The sequence below is a fragment of the Schistocerca gregaria genome, chromosome 3 (assembly GCF_023897955.1).
Source record: "Schistocerca gregaria isolate iqSchGreg1 chromosome 3, iqSchGreg1.2, whole genome shotgun sequence".
NCBI lineage: Eukaryota > Metazoa > Arthropoda > Insecta > Orthoptera > Acrididae > Schistocerca > Schistocerca gregaria.
Window position 1 is genome coordinate 861,213,700 of NC_064922.1, and position 20,450 is coordinate 861,234,149.

The window sequence follows — 20,450 nt, forward strand, 5'->3', positions numbered from 1 at the left end:
GATTTGTGCAGTCATGTCGTGGTATTCCACGGGCTCCATAGTTAAAATTTTACAAGGCTGCGTTGCCGCCAATGATTATGTAACCATTTTCGCTGATCACGGCCATCCTATGCTACAATGTTTGTTGCACAATGGTACCCCTTGCGGTGTCAGGGGCTACAATTGACCTGCGGCCCTTACATGCCTGAAACGTAGTGGAGGTTAGGTGGTGATTTGTGCAGTCATGTCGTGGTATTCCACGGGCTCTATAGTTAATTTTACAAGGCTGCGTTGCCGCCAATGACTATGTAACCATTTTCGCTGATCACGGCCATCCTATGCTACAATGTTTGTTGCACAATGGTACCCCTTGCGGTGTCAGGGGCTACAATTGACCTGCGGCCCTTCCATGCCTGTCTTAAGAGGCGGCTAATAAGTCTTTTTTTTATTGGGTCAAGTTTTTTTTACCTTGGTCTCGTGACTGTTCTCGGACTTCAATTTTTTTTTCGCCTATTTCACTTTTTACAACTTTTCTCTCTTTTTTGGCATCTGGTTCCCTTTTTGGGTTTGACCTCGACTTTCCAAATTTTGCCGAAGTGCGGGCCGTTTGGGGAGGGACGCTGCACTGGGGTCCATTAACTGTTCTCTGTGCGTTGTTATTTTTTGGACCTACCGATCCAGTGGATCTACCTGTGCTCCCGAAACCCAGCGCGGTAGCCAGTCGTAGTGGTGGGCTTGTCACGTGCTCTTTTGGTGGTAGCGCCGTGACAACGCAGGGATCGCACCGCCGATGCTTGAACTGTTGAATTCCCCGTGTCAGCTGAGGAGTAGGCGCCTGTCCACTTCCGGATACCTGAGCTCCGGGCAACGGCTACTGTGCCATTTGGCCTCTGCCTTGGCGGATCGGCGCCCTCGGGGAGAGCCACCGATCGCAGCGAGTGGCATCGGGGCCAATGATCCGCGGTGAAACGGATCAAATTTAATGGTGGCCGTGCCAACACGGCCTTCTCATCAGTCAGAAACAGTGATTTTAATGCAGAAGTTTACAGTCCTACGATGTGTCCGTCACTGACTGTGCCTCAAGGCGAGAGCCAGGCGAGGAGAAATGGAAGTGGCCGTTTGCCGAGTTCTTGTTTATTTGTTCCCGAACTTACGGCGGCCCTTCGCTTCGACGAAGGCTATGTTTTTCGTTATAAATATTTTGAATTAAAAAAAATGTTCAAATCTGTGTGAATTCCTAAGGGACCAAATTGCTGAGGTCATCGGTCCCTAGACTTGCACACTACTCTAGACTTACACACTACTTAAACTAACTTACGCCAAGAACACACACACACACACACACACACACACACACACACACACACACACACGCACGCACGCGCGCGCGCGCGCGATGCCTCCGTCGGGAGGCGCTGCGCAGTCCGTGACATGGCGCCTCAAACCACGCAGCCACTCCGCGCCTCCAAAGTATTTTGAAAATGGGTTTGGGGAGCTTGCGGCAATATAGAAGATGAGAAATGGATCTTTGCTGATCAAAATATCAAACGCCAACCTATCACGGGCACTTCAGACCTGTGTCAAGTTAGGAGATATAGGAGTTATCATTACTCCTCATAACAATCTCAGTAGAATTCAAAACTTGAGCACTTCAAACTGATGATGAGCTGTGTACTAATCTGACACTGCGTCGAGTCCATTTTGTTCGCCTCATCTAGAAGGGACTCGAGAACAGTAGAGTGGACACTGGAGCCATTATCCTAGCCTTCGACGGCAACATTTTACCTGAGAAGGTTCGGGTCACAGTGTGATGTCAGGTCTTACTTTCCTCGTCCGACGAGATCTTTTAGGTGCCAAAGATTCGGACACTTGTCCTCCAGCTGTTCTAATGAGGCTGTCTGCAGGGCATGTGGACAGGCGTTCCACAAAGATTGTGACCAACCGTCTCAGTGTCAACTGTTCAGAACCGCAGCCTGCTTGTACACTGACATGCTCAGTGTTCGAGAGGGAGAAGAAAATTCTGGAATGTAGAACTCTTCCTACCTGTCTTACTAAGATGCGATGAAAAAGTATGAAAGACTTCATCTTACTAATATGTCTCCAGTTTTGCGACTGTCGTTTCAGAGTCCACAACTCACACGATGACAGGGTCTCGCACACCCCCAGGCCCTGGTCGCGTTCCAGGGCCTAGCCTACAGTTGGAGGAGGGAACGTCAGCTCGCTCATCCACTACACGTATAGCGCTGGTGGTTGCCACATAGTCGGTGCAGCCAGAGATGTCTAGTCATCCTCTGGCGTCAGGATGAGGACACCTGTCTGGGTCCCCTCATCCCCCTTCCCCTCCTCTCTCAAGGCAAGAACTAGAACGTACAGGCTGTGGGCCGAAGAAAAGTACAGTCCTCTTCTTTCGCATAAGATAAAATGGGAAAATCACAGAAAACGAAGTCTCAGAAGGATAAGCAGAAGATAACCTACTTTGTGAGGCCTGGGAGGCTCCGTATCCCAGCCCTGCAACGGTCGAGCCTATCTCAATGGAACACGGACTACGGAATCAGGTGGACCAACACCTGGTAGCGAAGTAATCACGCCTATCTTTTCCATTTGCCATATTCTCGGATCTGACTTCAACTCCCCTTCAGTGGAACTGTAATGGCTGGAAGCGCCATTTGACCGAACTGCGGCATGTAATGGCCACTTACTCCGTAATTGGCATAGCTCTTCGTGAAACACGGTTTACGGCGGTCAGCTCCCTACTCTGAAATACTACAGACCCTGCTGTACCAATCTCGTTAATATTGAGAGAGCGTCTGGTGAGGTCTGTTATGATATTTACATTGAGCAGTTGCCCCTTACCACTGCGCTAGAGGTCGTGGCCATTAGTGTCTACCTGCCAATTCGGACGACTATATTGTAATGTTTATGTACACCCAGACGCACCTTTCCGTCATCACGAGCTGTTCGATTTAATGATACATCTCCCTCCCCCATTCCTATTGCTTGGGGACTTAAATGCCCGTAATCCTCTATGGGACGGCAACACTGTGAGGCCGAATAGTTGGATTTTCAGCTATTGATCTCGCAGTTTGCAGCCTAAGTATCTTACCTCTGATTCAGTGGCGTGTCCATGGCTGCCTTTATGACAGCGACCATTTTCCTATCGTTGTCTCCCTCTCTACTCACAGATGTCTAGAACATGCACCACGTAGGTCGCTTCGAAAGGTGATTGGTAGCCTTTCTCCTCTACAGCTACTTTTTCATCCAGTCGTGTCACGGATATCGACAACTTGGGACAGGATGCTATTGATACTATTACTCATGCAGCAGCAGCAGCAGCGATACGCTGTTATAGCCGCAGCTCTCGGGGAACGCTGCAGTGCGCTTCAACGGTACAAGAACCATTTCTGTATGGATAATTTAATAGCATTCAAGAGACTCCGGGCGAAAGCGCGGGTTTTAATAAACAAAAGGAAGCAGGAGCAGTGTGTCTCAGCTATGCGGTCCCACACCCCATCGTCCCAAGTATAACTTCGCCGCATTTGCGGCCATTCACCACGGATTCCTGGCATCATTGTCAATGGTAACATCTACACTGATCCCGTGGTACTTGCCGAATGTTTTGCGGCTTGCAATAATTATCATCCTCATTTCCTGACCCGGAAACACCTTACCGAGCGCCTACCGCTATCTTCACATGGACACGGCTCTCTATCATATAATGTCCATCTTAGTGAACGGGAGATTCGCAGCGTTTTGGCAGTGTGTCGAGATACGGCCACTGGATCCGACAAAATACATTATCAAATGCTCAAACCTCTTCGTGCCGACAACTTAATCGCATTTGGCGAGACAACGTATTTCCCTCTCAATAGCGGGAAAGTACAGGGTGATTCAAAAAGAATACACAACTTTAAAAATGTGTATTTAATGAAAGAAACATAGTATAACCTTCTGTTATTCATCATTACAAAGAGTATTTAAAAAGTTTTTTTTTTCACTCAAAAACAAGTTCAGAGATGTTCAATATGGCCCCCTCCAGACACTCGAGCAATATCAACCCGATACTCCAACTCGTCCCACACTCTCTGTAGCATATCAGGCGTAACAGTTTGGATAGCTGCTGTTATTTCTCGTTTCAAATCATCAATGGTGGCTGGGAGAGGTGGCCGAAACACCATATCCTTAACATACCCCCATAAGAAAAAATCGCAGGGGGTAAGATCAGGGCTTCTTGGAGGCCAGTGATGAAGTGCTCTGTCACGGGCTGCCTGGCGGCCGATCCATCGCCTCGGGTACTTGACGTTCAGGTAGTTACGGACAGATAAGTGCCAATGTGGTGGCGCTCCATCCTGCTGAAATATGAATTGTTGTGCTTCTTGTTCGAGCTGAGGGAACAGCCAATTCTCTAACATCTCCAGATACTGTAGTCCAGTTACAGTAGCATCTTCGAAGAAAAAGGGACCAAAAACTTTATTGGCTGAAATGGCACAGCGCCTCAAGCGAACAAATGTACAACTAAATGAAACTTTATAGCTCCCTTAATTCGCCGACAGATAGTGCTTAGCTCTGCCTTTTGTCGTTGCAGAGTTTTAAATTCCTAAAGTTGTGGTATTCTTTTTGAATCACCCTGTATTGTTATTCCTGTTCTGAAACCGGGAAAGTATCCAGTTATTTTAACTGCCGGCCAATTCCTCGGACGAATGGGCTATGTAAGCTATTCGAACGAATTGTTAACCGTCGTAGTTGAAGCTGGAGGGCATGTTATCACGATTCCAGAGCGGCTTTCGGGATTTCCGGTCCACCACAGATCATCTGGTTCGTTTGGAATCTGCAGTGCGCAACGGTTTTGCGTATCGCCAACATCTCAGTGTTGTGTTTTTTGACTTACAGAAAACATATGATAGCACCTGGCGACATCACATCCTATCTACACCGCACGAATGGATTTTCCGGTGTAGTTTCCTCATTTTTATCTAGAATTTGCTCTCTCTCCGATTTTTTGGGGTCCGGATAGTGTCGACTCTCAGCAAACAATAAATGCAGGAAACTGGAGTCCCTGAGGGATAGGTTCTGTTTGCTATTGCAATCAATTGTAGCGTAAATGCAGCGGGCTCCTCTCTGTACGTGGACGATGTACTGTGCTTCTGCATCACTAAACATCGCTGAGCACCAACTTCTTGGGGCTGTCTGGAGAGTCCATGACAGGGCCCTGAATCACGACTATCAGTTTTCTCCTGCAGAATCATGGGTTATGCATTATTGTCGACTCCGGACCGTGCACCCGGCCTCATAAATTTATCTTGGTGATTAGTTACTTGAAGTAGTTGGAACTTTCCAATTATTCGGTATTTTAAAACACAGCTAATTCGGCTGCCGGGTGCCTGCCGGCTGAAGGCAACTTGCATGAAGAAGCTGAATGCTCTCTCTTTTCTTCGTCACTCTTCGTGGAGCGCGGATCGCACCGTCTTCTTAAAAAACATCATAATTTTATTTATATTTCAATCTTAAATTATTGTTATTTTGAAAAGTATCATTCTTTGTAAATGTTGTAGATAAAACAAAAGGAAAGAAAACTGTAAAAAGACGAAAAACGAAAATTGTAAGATGTGCGACCTGTTTTAAACATCAGGTAACAGGTCTATAATTTGGCAATAAATAAATAAAATAAATAAAATCGCACCGTTCTTCTGAGATTTTACAAATCGCTGATTTTATTCGTCTTGGAATGTGGCTGTGTTGCCCATGGTTTCAGCATCACTGTCCGTACAGAGCCTGCCGGACCCTGTTCACCACACTCACGTACTGTTCGCATCGGGGCTCTCCGTTCGAGCCCTGTTGACAGCTCGCTGGCGGAAGGCGGTGTCCCACCACTGCTTTTAGACGACAGCAGCTTGTGGCAAGATACGAAGTCACAACCTGTCAAATGCCTACCCACCCATGTCACGCAGCTCTGTTCGACAATCAACATACCGAGTGGGGTGGCGCATTGGTTAGCACACTGGACTCGCATTCGGGAGGACGACGGTTCAAAAAAAATGGTTCAAATGGCTCTGAGCACTATGGGACTCAACTGCTGTGGTCAGCAGTCCACTAGAACTTAGAACTACTTAAACCTAACTAACCTAAGGACATCACACACATCCATGCCCGAGGCAGGATTCGAACCTGCGACCTTAGCAGTCGCACGGTTCCGGACTGCGCGCCTTGAACCGCGAGACCACCGCGGCCGGCGACGACGGTTCAAATCCGCGTCCAGCCATCCTGATTTAGGTTCTCCGTGATTTCCCTAAACCGCTTCAGTCAAAATTTGGGACGGTTTCTATGAAGGGGCACAGCCGATTTCCTTCTCCATCCTTCCCTAATTCGATGACCTCGCTGTTCGGTCCCCTCCCCCAAACCATCCATACAACCACAATCAACGGTCCAGATTGTTTTCACATCGCCACAAACTGGGTAGGCTACCTGGGATCAGACTCGATATTCCACTGAAGGCCTTTCCAACAGCCTCCGTTACTCTCTCTCGACACCATCAGTGGGCTGTACACTGTCCTGTGATATGGCCTTCTGTAGCCCCAAGAAAGATGCTGATCCTATCCTTTTCCGACACTTGTGTCTTTTCAATTCTCCACGATTATTCTAATTCGGTGTGCATCTACACGGACGCATCGAAAGTCAACGGCAGGGTCCATTACACTTTTGAACATGCAGGGGAACACGAGAAGCACTCTCTGCCGAGTGCCTGCAGTATATACATCGCAGAGCTGGTTACCATATCTCAGGCTTTACGGCACGTCGAATCCCAGGCCATGAAGAGCTTTCTGATCTGTAGTGATTCCACGAGTTGCTTAAGGACATAACCCTGTGCTACCCCAAAAATCTTTTGGTCACCGACATCCCGGACGTACTGGCTGACCTCTACAGTTCAGGAAAGAAAATGAACTTTGTCTGGACACCTAGCCACATAGGCATTTCAGGAAATGAACGCCGACCGTGCAGCTAGAGACGCAACTACCGGAGATCAACTTAACATCAGTCACGGACTTAAGATTACAACTTCGACGCAATATTTAGAGGCTCCGGGGATTGGAATGGCAGGCTACTACAACCCAAAACAATTTGCGAGCGATTAAAGGTTTCACTAAGCTGTGGCACAAACCTTTCCGGGTCTCTCGGAAAGACGCCGTCGTGTTGTGCTGTCTAAGGACGATAACGTACGTTCTCGTTGAGTACGCCGTGCTGGCCCATCTGCGGCTCGCTTTCATCTTGCCTGCCTCACTGCCTCAAATGCTTGCAGGTGACGAGACGGCCACTACCAAAGCTTTGCATTTCCTGAGGGACAGCGGATTTTACACTAATCTACAATATTTCTCCACTTCCAGTGTTAGGGGTGGTTGTGTGAAGAGTCTCCCCTGTGGCGGGTACACCCCCCCCCCCCCCCCCCAAGCGACAGCAGGTTACTTTGCCAAGTCCTTTTTCGCTTTTTACCATTTTACGTGTGTTTCTCATGATAAGGAGGGACAGATGACCCAGTAGTTTAGTCCCTTTCAACACGTAGTCATCAACATCCGCAGTGGTGATGCCGTGTTCGAAGAAGACAAGGCCCCTGTTCACGCATCTCTCATCGTCCAGGACTGGTTTCGTAAGCACGAGGATGATTTGTCCCATTTCCCCTGTCAACACATTCACCAGATCCTCAGTATCATTGAGCCTTTGTGGTGTACCTCGGAGAGAAGCATACGTGATCGCTGTCCACCTCCGTCACCGTTCCCTGATATTGCCACTATTTTGCAGGAAGAATCGTATAATATTCCCTTGAAAACCATACAGGAGGTGTATTTATCCCTTCCGACACAACTGGAAGCTGCTTTGAATGCCAAGGATTTTCGTACACCATATTAAGCATCGTAGTGTGTTCTGTTTGTGCTGTTTAGATTTTAAGACTGCAAAACTGCGACTCTCCGATCTCCATGTAACATGGTATAACGATTAAAAACACTGGTAGCACTTATACGCGATTTACTGACTTAGGAAAATCCACTGTCAACCACATCATGTTTCGTCGTATAAAATGTTGAAACTACTTACTGGAAATCAGCAGGTAACGTTTTGGCCTACCGTCGTTCGACAGCTGCACGCCCCGTCATTTTCAAGGCACAAATGCAACGAGGAAGCGCTGTGCAACCAAATTTTGAACATCGGTATGCAAACCGCATTGACTGTGTTCCCTTGTTGTTTGACCAGAGAGAGAGAGAGAGAGAGAGAGAGAGAGAGAGAGAGAAGGCTTCCAAGCAGAATTTAAGCTGAAACCTCCGTTTCTCTTTATAAGGTCACTTGCTAATTTAATTTCAGGTCTTACTTAATAACTCTGACGCAATAGCTGGAATCTGTGTTTTACTGCACAGAATGACCGGTATCGAGACAGTGTTCTGCAGTAGCACATTCGCTCGGCCGTTGTAATTGGGTGTGAAGCTTACGCTCAGGACAGCGTCCTCGACGGCCCTGATGGTCTGACCACTGTACGACGCGCCACAACTACAAGGGATACCGTAACAACCGCCTCACGGAGCCTAAAAGTATCTCTCATCTTATATGATGGTCGGAGAATCACATATGACACCATGTTCGAAGTGCAGTAAATTTGGGAGCCATCTCGTTATTTTTATCACTCTCGCAATTCACGGTTGGTCGTTAAGTGCAACGCGCGTCTTATCTGCCGTTCACTAAAACCGCTCTGGCGTAACATTAGTTGGAAGTAGACTCAGCTGGCAATCTTTCAGGGTCCAAGAAGACATGGCCCCTATGAACCAATGTACTTCGCACCCGTTCACGCTGAGCTGGATAGTGACAACTAACAGCCTGAAGATACAAATCAGTGAGAGTTCGCTTCCAATAAACGGCATATCCCAGTCTTCCACCGATGCCACAAAAGTCTGTTTTAATTCTCACTCCCATGAGACTAAATAACAAAATGCCGCCGACTCCAAGGCACGTTCCTCGAAATATTCTATAGACAGATTGGCAATAATAGGTGACAGTGGGCTCCCCATCGTTAATTCCAGCTGTCTGTACATAGAACTTTCCAGTTGCACAGAGCTCTCTCGTTGCATTTCTGCCTTGAAAGTGACTAGGTGTGCACCTATCGAAATATCGGCGGTTGTAGTAGACCTCACCCGACTGCAAGGCCGTAAGTTGTTTGAAATTTACATTATTTAATCATCTTCGGTCAATCAAAACTTACCGATTTCCTTTCCTTTGATTGCATACAACTCGCCCATTTCCTGTGACTGTTTAAAGATATTACTAATTATTCTTGAACCGTATTTAGAATTCTGAGATAACTGAACAGGAAATAATCAACTTTCAGGTGGGCAATGCAGTTGATATTTACAGATAACATTTTTGATGTGTCAGCCAGTTGTTGTGACCAAATGTGCGCAGTATTTTACAAGATAATGACTATATACTCCGGAAACACATCAGAAAGCTTTACCTTTTAAGGAAAGAGTCTGATTGATGAGCGCCCTGTGAGTGACGTAGCAGTTTCTGTACTAAGCGTGGACAGCTCATCTTTGCAGGACAGAGTCTCAGTGGATGCTTGCGCAGACGTCAGAGGTGCTACTTGGCACATAAATACATCCTGTTTTCAACACGTACTGGACACTACATCATCAGCCTGAAAATCCTTTATTCGAGTATCTCGCCGGGTAAACCACCAGTGTTTGAGTGCCCGATTAATAGCCCGTTATATACAGTACTAATACAAGCTCAGAGTTTCAGTAGATTGGAAATAATAGCCAGATGCAAGATACAGGTCTGTTAAACCTTAACGATGTTTTCTACAGTTTTAAAATTGTCTCCTGCAGAAGGAATTCTGCCTATTAACAAATATTACGACATCGTGTGTGGGGCAGAAATAGTATCATTACAATAAGCAAAATTACAGAAAATGTTTACAAACGATGTTACTGAAGCATACTCATGTAGACTCAAGTTATCTATATTCGATGTTGGAGTCGTTCTCTTTGCCAAGTAAATGTGCGTGTCATTCACTCAATCACCATTTAAAATATGTGTTTTAAATGTAGTAGCTCTCTACTATAGGGCTTTGTCTTAAGACTTCTTAAAATATCACATATTTGACACTGGCTCTAACAACGTGCAATATGCCACTTGAAAGCACTTCAAAGATTGTGTGTGTGTGTGTGTGTGTGTGTGTATATGTTTGTCATCTCGTTGTCTCTATAGAGCTGTACCATAGAAGCAAGGCGAGGATCTTGTTTGGTGGCCGGTATCCTCATCCCGCCGGTGTGGCCGAGCGGTTCTAGGCGCTTCACTCTGGAACCGCGCGACCGCTACGGTCGCAGGTTCGAATCTTGCCTCGGGCATGGATGTGTGTGGTGTCCTTAGGTTAGTTAGGTTTAAGTACTTCTAAGTTCTAGGGGACTGATGACCTCAGATGTTAAGTCCCATAGAGCTCAGAGCCATTTGAACCATTTTGAACCGGTATCCTCTTTCTATAACACAAACTGCATGCATAGATTAACTGGGTTCCTTATTCTTAAGAATGGAAAGTTTATTTAACTCAAGATATTCTTTGTGGTCCAAGGTCTTCTGTATAGTCCATGTTAGCCTCACTGCTGTTGAATTACAAAGTCCGCTATGTACGAAGGTTGGAACTCAAATATTGGCAACTATTTATTCACAGCCGATACAAAAGAGTTCCATGTGTGCACCTGTTACTGTCCTTTAAAGTTGTCTCCAGCGTAGTGTAGAACCCGTTTCCAGCGATATGGAAGGCGTAGTATAAGAGCCTGTTCTGTTGATGGTGCGAATGGAGCGGTCTGAAGTTATGGTGATTCTCGTGTAAGACTGTGATGGTGTTATCCTAACGGCAGACCGTCAATACACTGTATTACTGTTCGTTTTTGGAGCATCACCCATGACCAGCTTTCCGAAAGAAACGGCGACAGTTTCTTCGCACCCCACCCATCATTTTGCACGGCAAGGGGCGGGCGCATACAGCGTAAGCTGTGGCTCCTCTGTTCGTTCTGTGGGGCTGGGAAGTACTGTACCATCCGCCATTCTCCCCGGTCTTAAGTTCTTGTGACTTTGATTTGATTCCGAAGGTGAAGGAACCATTTCGTGGCATTCGCTTCAGAACTAGTCCATAGATTCGACAGGCAGTAGACCGCTCCATTCGCGCCATCAACAGAACAGGCTCTGCTAACGGTACACTACGCCTTCCACATCGCGGTAACGGGCTCTACGCAACGCTTGTAACTATTTTGAAGGACAGTAGCAGATGCAAACATGTATATCTTTTGTATCGGTTGTGAATGAATAGTTTCCACTATTTAAGTTCCAACCCTCGTACAGTATGTGCTGCCTGTCTCTGTGTTAGTGGCAGTGCTAACTACTACTACGATTCCCGCTGGGCTGCAGCTGATGACATCTTACGCCAGCACGTGAGATTTAAATATGAAAAGTGGCATCGGATCCTGCACAGTGTAAATATGCCACGTACAGAGCTGGCAATATGCGCTAACTGGCTGAAGAGTAGAGGCACCAACCTTAGGTCGCCTCTGATAGGTGGCGCTCCTGCGCGTCCTACATGCGCATAGCTGCAACGAGCAGCGTGTGTGATTTCACAAGTGCATTTTAATTACCAGAGTTAACACATTAAGCAAAGAGTTGAAAAGAGGGAGAAGGGAGGAGGATAAAAAAGTGTGCCATTAAATTCATATGGTTTATGAAGAGCCCGCAGCCTCAGTTAAATCGAGCAAACTCTTTACAATATGTGCAAAAAGGCATGAGAAGCACTTGGCGTGAATACGCAACTGTAACAAGAGTGCCAAAGCAAAAACGCTTCAAGGAAATATTATCAAAGTGCAAGAGGCTCAGTACTGGCGTATTAAGTTTACCCCTGATGACTTAGATGAATACTGGAAAAGGACACACTGTGACGGAGAAACTGAAAACATTGAAAGACGAATGCAAATTTGCTGAAAGAGAGAGGGGGTAGATGATCATTTACGAAGTATCATGCTAGGGCAAGTGATCGTACTGAAAAAGCATGCTATATGATCAGATGTACTAGAAGAGGGGGCAGTGTTGTAAAATATTCAGTAAAATAATGAATAAATGAAGTCTCACTATCGATCTTATCGCAACCTCTTTGCCGCATGGTGTACTGGCGTCATCTTACGCCAGCACACTCATCCCAACAGGAGTATGGTGGTTCTTAACCCAGTAAATAATGAATAAAAGAAGTCTCACTAAACAGACTACATATGCTTACAAATCACAATGTTACAGGCAGAATAAAACACACTCGAACACAGTGACCTCCTCCTTACCAACCACCATAAAGTTCGGAGGACTCGCATTCGGCAGAACGACGGTTCGAGCCCACATTTGGCCATCCACATTTAAGTTTTCCGCGATTTTCCTAAATCGCTCCAGACAAATGCCGGGATGGTTCTATTGAGAGGTCAGAGCCAAATTCCTTCGCCTCCCTTGGATCAATCCTATCTTCTGTTCCGTCTCTAATGTCCTCGCTGTCGACGGGACGTTAAACACTTACCTTCCTTCCTTCTTTCTTTATAAATTCCGCAAACATCGATCATGTGAAACCGAACTCACATTTTTGTCACGTTACATACCGAAAGACTTGGATCGAGAGAGTCAGGAAAATGCAGTATTTCTCGATTTCCAAAAAGCATTTGTCTGAGTATTGCATCTGCGCCTAATATTAGAGGTAGATCGTGTGAGAAATAGATTGGACATACTGGTCATTGGTGTAAAAGAAATTTATATCTAATGTTCCTTTAAAAAAAATAGATAACGTTATTTTGGAATTTTTTACTTATTAAAGATCTCTGTGTATTTGCGGGCCTGTTGTTTACTTACGGTGGCCACTACGTTTGATATTTACTTTTTTGTTTATAAATAATGGTTTTTGCTCTCTGTAAACACTGTCAGTGTGTGAATAGCGAAGTAGCCTAAAAAAGCGGTACATTTGTTTACACGGAGTACTCATCTCTGTCCTCCTCCTCCTCCTCCTCACCCCTCCCTCCCCCCCCCCCCCTCCCTATGTTCATCCCCAACTCTCCACCTTACCTGCCAGTCTTCTTCCCCCTTTGTCCACTTCCTCCTTCACCTCTTTGACCATTTCCTCTTCCCAATTATCTGTGTCCATTTCCTACTTCCCATTTCCTCACCGTTCATCTCCTCCTTCCCCGTCCCTCTACCAGTGTCTTCCTCCCCCTTTCTCTATCCATTTCCCCTTCTCCTATATGTGTCCATCTCCCCCCCCCTCCCCCCCCCCCCCCCGTCTTCCTCTATCTGTTCCTAGCACATCCTTCTCCCTCACTGTCTGTCCATCTCCTCGTCCTCCCATTCTCTCTCCATTTTATCCCACTCATAAGGAGCCTGGTGGTTCTTACCCCTGTAGTATTTCTTTCTAGACTGTAACTAATATTTGTACAGAACTTGACTGAAATCGTTCCATGGATTTTGAATAAGCTTCTTACCCGTGGCTTTGATCGCACACGCACGTGTCAAATGTAGTTCACATATGGTTAACATGTGAGTATACTATTTCACCTGTATGTCTAGCGAATTTCGCCCTGCAGTTTCATTTTCACGCAGGTTAATGTTTACCACATCGTATCAAAATGGTTCAAATGGCTCTGAGCACTATGGGACTTAACTTCTGAGGTCACCAGTCCCCTATAACTTAGAACTACTTAAACCCAACTAACCTAAGGACATCACACATATCCATGCTCGAGGCAGGATTCGAACCTGCGACCGTAGCGGCCGCGCGGTTCCAGACTGGAGCGCTTAGAACCGCTCGGGCACTCCGGCCGGCCCACATCGTATCTCCTGAACAAGGTGTCGTACAGTGATGTAATTTTTCTGGTGAATTCAGTGGTATACTTGAGTACAGTCTGCAAAATATGTCAGGAAGACAGTTAGTAGTAAAGAAGTAATAAGTTAACACGTCACGCTTCATGTGGTAGTTTTACTCCATGAACAGCGAAAATGTAGCATCGTAATGCTTTGAAATTACGTGTAAAATTTGTTGTAACTCTCTAAGTGCTCTCATTCTCGAATACTGGATAACTAAAGTGGTTTTGTTTTCTCCACACCCACTCCGACCCGTTTGATAGGTGGGTGGTTCTTACCCCCACAGTAATTCTTCCCAGACTGTAAGTGATATGTGTACCAACTTTGGTTGAAATCGGTCCAGTGCTTTAGGAGGAGATGTGGAACATTCTTGCATACGTACATCCAGTTTTGTAATTTTTATAGATATAATACACTGAGGTGACAAAAGTCGTAAGACAGTAGTATGTATGTATACAAGTGGCAGTAGTATCGCGTATACATGATATAACAGGTCAGTGCATAGGCATTTATACTCAGATGATTCGTGTGAAAAGGTTTCCGATGTGATTACGGCTGCACGATAGGGCATTCCGTTGCGGAAATCGCCAGGGAATTTAGTATTCCGAGATCAACAGTGTAAAGAGTGTGGCGAGATTACCACTTTTCAGACATTACCTCTCACCACGGATAACGCTTTCGCGTAGCAACCGAAAGCAGCGGCGTTTGTGTAGAGTTTTGTCAGTGCTAACAGACTAACAACACTGCATGAAATAACCACATGAATCAGTATGGGACGTACGACGAACGAATCCGTTAGGACAGTTCGGCCAAATTTGGCGTTAATGGGCTACGGCAGCAGACAGCCGACCCGAGTGCCTTTGCTAACAGCGCATCCGCGCCTCTAGCACCTCTCCTGGGCGCGCGACATATCGGTTGGACCTTAGAAGGATGGAAAGCGGTGGCCTGGTCAGATAATTGCCGATTTCGATTGGTACGAGCTGATGGTAGGGTTAGAGTTTGGCGCAGACCCCACGAAGCCGTGGACCAAGTTGTCAAAATGGCACTGTGCAAGTTGGTAGTGGCTCCATTATGGTGTGGGCTGTGTTTACACGGAATGGACTGGGTCCTCTGGTGCAGTTGAACCGATTCTTGACTGGAAATGGTTATAGTCCGCTACTTAGAGCCCATTTACAATCATTCATGGAACTTCATGTTCCCAAACAATGATAAAAATGTTATGGATGACAGGTCGTCATGTCACCGGCCCGCGATTGGTTTAAAGAACATTTTGGATAATTGAAGTGAACGATTTGGCCACCCAGATCGCTCGAGATGAATCCCATCGAACATATGGAACATAATCGAGAGGTCAGTATTTTGGCAGGGGACTCCCAACGACGTGTTGAGTCAATACCATGTCTTCTTCTGTACTATGCCGGGCAAAAGGGAATCCAGCACGATGTTAGGAGAGCTTCAGTAAAGTCTGGAAGGTAGGAGACGAGGTACTGGCAGAAGTGAAGCTGTGTGGAAGGGGCGTGAGTCGTGCGTGGGTAGCTCAGATAGTAGAGCACTTGCCCACGAAAGGCAAAGGTCCCGAGTTCGAGTCTCGGTCCGGGCACACAGTTTTAATCTGCCAGGAAGTTTCATGATGTTAGGAAGTATCCCATGACTTCTGTGACCTCAGTGTACATTAAACATTTTTGCTCTAAGACAGTGGTTAACTTGAATGTTAATGATTATTCATTTTTTCTTGTCTGCTTCTTTTTCTCTTCCCAGAGCTTCTTCGTTCTTTGCCTGTGTCCTTGTTTCCTTTGCCCTGTTTCTCTGTTTTCTTTCTTTCTTTTACCCCGAGTTTCGTGTTCATAGTTTTGTTCCTGAATTTTTCTCTTTCATTTATCATATTCCTACTGATTCATCCTTTTTGTAGGTCTTCTATTTCCTGATACTTTTTTTATTGAACTGTTTACTACATCAATAATCCTTTTTCTCAGTCTGCTGTTACTCATTCTACATGTGTCCATAGTATGTTAGTGGGCGTTTTCTATTCATGTCTGTGAGTCTCTGTGTTCGTATAATTCTTTGATAAGTGTCTTCGTCCATATACCATGTCTGTGTACTGCTCCAAAAAAATAATTTCTACGGATTTTAACTTTTATCTATTTTTTTTCTGTATCTGTGATGTCTGATACTCCGATTGTGGTCGTTTCTAATGCGTAGAGGCTTCTGGTAGTGCAACTGTACTATATTGCTTGGTCGGTCTTGAAATGTTTCCTTTATTGTAGTGCGCCCATTTCAATTTGTACGCTTTGTGAAGTTTTTGTTCTATATCCCAACCTTGTTTGATACTGATATTTCAATTTTTCCACTCGGTTTATCTTTCCGTATTTCGTGTGCATGGCTTAGAAAAGAGTTAGTCACTATATCTGCCTATGGTTGCGAAAATACCTAGGCAGAAAAAAAATGGTCCCGTTTACATGTACTACGTTTCCGGTACTTCGCCAAAATACGTTGATTCCCTATACTTCGTGAAAATACGGCGAAACATAATAAATATAATATTTTTAAAATCCTGATACTAGTCATAAAGAAAACATTAGTTAATTCTGTGGGCATTACACTACTATCTAAGACGCACGCCCATTAGAACCTTTACTCTAAGAGTGTTGGTGGCGTGGTGGTTGCAGATATGGCACGTGACTCACCGCCCACGTCGAGCCCCGTGCTTCAGCGCCGAGGCGCCACCGGCGCCAGCATCGCTGCCGCCGGGGTCGGCCTGCCCGGCATGCCACTCGATAAGGAGCACGCCTTCCACCAGCAGATACAGCAGGTCAGTGTTGACACTCACCACTATACCTAAGCAGTGGATACAACAGCTCAGTGTTGACACTCTGCACATTACCAAAGCGCGCCTCCCACCAGCAGATATCGCACCATACCGAATCATGCCTTGGAACAGCAGATACAGCAGATCACTATTGCTGCTCAATATGACAATAAGCACGGATTCAGCCAGCAGATACAGCAAATCAGTGTGCCACTCAACACAATACCTAAGCAGTTGATACAACAGGTAAGTGGTGCCACTCTACATAGTACAGAACCACAACACGCTTCGCAACAGCAGATACTGCAGGTCAGTGTTGCCACTTACCACGATACCTAGCCATTGGATACAACAGGTCAGTATTGCCACTGTACATGATACCAAAGCACGCCTTGCAACAGCAGGTCTGTGTTGCCACTCACCACGATACCTAAGCAGTGGATGCAACATGTCACTGTTGCCACTCTACATAATACTGAAGCACAGCACGCCTTCCACCAAAAGATACAGCAGGTCAATGTTGCCACTCACCATGACACTAAGCACGCCTACCACCAGTAGATACAGCAAGTCATTGTTGCCACTCACCACGATACCAATGCAGCGGATACAACTGGTCGGTGTTGCCACTTTACATGATACCGAAGTACGCCTTGCAACAGCAGATACAGCAGGTCAGTGTTGCTGCCCACCATGACACTAAGCACACTTTCCACCAGCATGTCAGTTTGGCCACTCACCACGATACCTATGCAGCAAATACATTGTGTCGGTGTTGCCACTCTACACATTACCGATGCACACATTCCACCAGAAGATACAGCAGGTCAGTGTTCCACTCACCATGATACCTAAGCAGCGGATACAACAGGTCAGTGTTGTCACTCTACATGATACCGAAGCATGCCTTCGAACAGCAGATACAGCAGGTCAGTGTTGCCACTCAGCACAACACCAAGGATGCCTTCCACTGGGATATACAGCAGGTCAGTGATACCACACTCCACAATACCTAAGCAGGAGATACAACAGGTCAGTATTGCCACTCTTCACGGCTCCAAAGATCGACTCCACCAGAAGGTCAGTGTTGCCACTCTTCACGGTACTGAAGCACACTTAACAACAGATACAGCTGCGCAGTGTTGCCACTCATCACTATACCTAAGCATGCCTTTTATCAGCAGATCAGACTCACCACTTACCATCATACCTAAGCTCACATTCCACCAACAGATACAGCTGTACCCTCTGCCCACTTATCGACATACCAAAGTACATATTCCATCAGCATATACAGCAAGTCAGTGTCAACAATCCCACTGTACGTAAGGATACCTTCCACTATCAGATTGACCAGCTCAGTACTTGACACTGTACCTAAGTACACATTCCGCCAGCAGATAACAGCAGGGTATACACAACAGCTATCACTGTACCTAAGCGTTCCTTCCGCTGGCAGATACAACATATTTGTATCACTACTCAGTACTGTTCCTATCCCTGCCTTCTACCAGCAGATGCAGGCATTTCTCACTGGTCATAAGTATACGTGAGCACACCTACTAGCTGGTACGAATGGTCAGCCTTGGTACTCATCATTATTGCTAAGTACACCTTCCACAATTAGATATATCTTCAGCATTCGTAATATAACTAAGCACACCTTCCGCCAGTAGATACAGGTCAGTTCTTACTCATCAGTGTACCTTACAAACTTTTTTTGAAAACCTTATTGGAGGCTTAAGCGATCCATTTATAATCTCGGAAAATACTTATACCAGTCTAGATCGCAAGGCATATCTATTCAGAGGTGACCCGTTTGAATATTATGTATTAGCAACAAAACACTCCTATTGGATAACAAACAAGATGAATGTGCTTCTGTTTAAAAGACACTCACAAAATTGGGGTGCCAACTGCCTCATTCTACCTTCTCAACTTTCCAAAAGTTTTTGTCTGTGAACATATTGGAGTTCTTTGTAACATGCAACTCACCTCTGACTCCCACAAGCTCATCTAACTAGAAATTACTCACACCCACCAGTCCATCGCTGTAAGTCGCTCGTAGCTGACCACTCTCACTTGCCCATTCTCAGTTACTCATTCAGCCCAACTTATTGTCATTATCTGTTTGTGCCCACATGTCACTGTCTCCTGTCTGACAGATGCTGTCATCTTCATTCTGTCCCATCACTTCTGTCTCCTTTGGCTGTCACTGCCTCCCTCTAGTTCTTTCTTACTGGCAATACCTCATACACAGTCCTTACCACTGCTGCTGTCTCTTCTCACTGTCATTATATCTCTCTCTTCCTCGTTGTCATTGTCGCGGGGTTGTTTTTCATTGTCACTGGCTCTGACCCATTTCCACCTTCTTCTTTCCTTTATTCCTCTCCTTCACTCTTTTCTGAGGATCGTTGTCAATGTCATCTATGCTCCACTGCCACTGTGTCCCTTTCTTTCTCTCACGCTACTGTTGCCTCCTTTGTCCTCTCTGTACCGCAATCACAGTCTACTATCTTCAGTATTTATTACTTTTCTGTCTCTTTCCCTCTACCACTGTCTCGTTCTCTGTCAGCATAAGAAAGCTTGATACATCCACAAGCCAAAATTTTTGGGAAAAGTTTTAAAGGTGCTGAGGATGTGGAATGAGGCAGCTAGCATTCCACTTTTCAGTCAGTCTTTTAAACAGGTCTGATAGGAGCATTTTTCTGCTGTTTCACTTTATGGGTCAGTAAAATTTTGATAGTTTGCTTATCGGAAATTGAAATAACGCAAAATAAAATTTTACACTTCAGACCGGAATTGACATGCAACATAAATCATGCGTGTTCTTCAGTACTACAAAATGGAGTTCACAGCAACTTCTTGGTGATAACGGAGCCACTTTACATCGTATTTCTACGTGCTATGTCACTTTATGAACTACGTTTTCGCCTCACGTGATTTTGTGTGCGTATTATATGTGTACAAGCAGGGTAACTTTGAACCTCTGTAGCTATGAAATGAATGAAGATATGAGGAAAATTTTCTTAGTTGTTTGACGTCGAGATCTTAGGAATATATCGTAAAAATTTAAACCATTTTCTGTGTGTAGCTGCTTTGGACTCAGGGACTTGGTTTTGATATGAAAAAATGGTGGGAAAACACTTTTTTGGGCTTTGGAAGAAACTGCCCATGAGCTACTGGTGCCTCCACAAGCCGCTTAAGGCCCACTATAGACTACATGAAATGCAAAATAGAACCAAACGATTTGCTCCATATGCATACGTAACAAGTGCACTTTGACCGTGCACTGTACGATACTGATATTGGGACAATCCATCTGTTGAGTGTACAAGTGGCCATAGCCCAAGTGCTATCCAAAACTTTTGACCCTACCTTTCTATCTCCAACCCAAGATGTGAACCTCAGAAATATCCCATTTGTATGTACAGCGTTTAGGAATTATTAGGTTGCGCATATTTTCACATGTATGCCGAGACTGTAGTGAAGTATGGTTTGTACCAGCAGATAAATCAGGCCGGTCTCACCAATCATCGGCTCTCACTAGCAGATGCATCAGTCAGTCTTACTACTCATCACGATACCTAAGCACACCTTCCACCATCAGGTTGGCCTTGCCACTTCTAATATACCTAAGCACACCTTCCTTCAGAAGATGCAGCAGGTCAGTCTTGCCACTCATCACGATACCTCAGCATGCCTTCCACCAGCAGATACAGATCAGTGTCGCTACCCATCGATATATGTAAGTAGC

At 45.5% G+C, this 20,450-nt stretch overlaps 1 protein-coding gene across 7 annotated transcripts in view; it reads left to right on the top strand.

Annotated features, from left to right (window-relative positions):
* Positions 1-20,450, top strand: part of LOC126354868 (histone deacetylase 5) — a 595,379-nt gene that overhangs the window by 480,067 nt on the left and 94,862 nt on the right. For all 7 annotated transcript variants that reach the window (XM_050004863.1, XM_050004862.1, XM_050004865.1 and 4 more), the window contains one exon: positions 16,554-16,696. In XM_050004863.1, the coding sequence (XP_049860820.1) occupies positions 16,554-16,696 (143 nt within the window). The remainder of the gene's footprint in view (positions 1-16,553; positions 16,697-20,450) is intronic.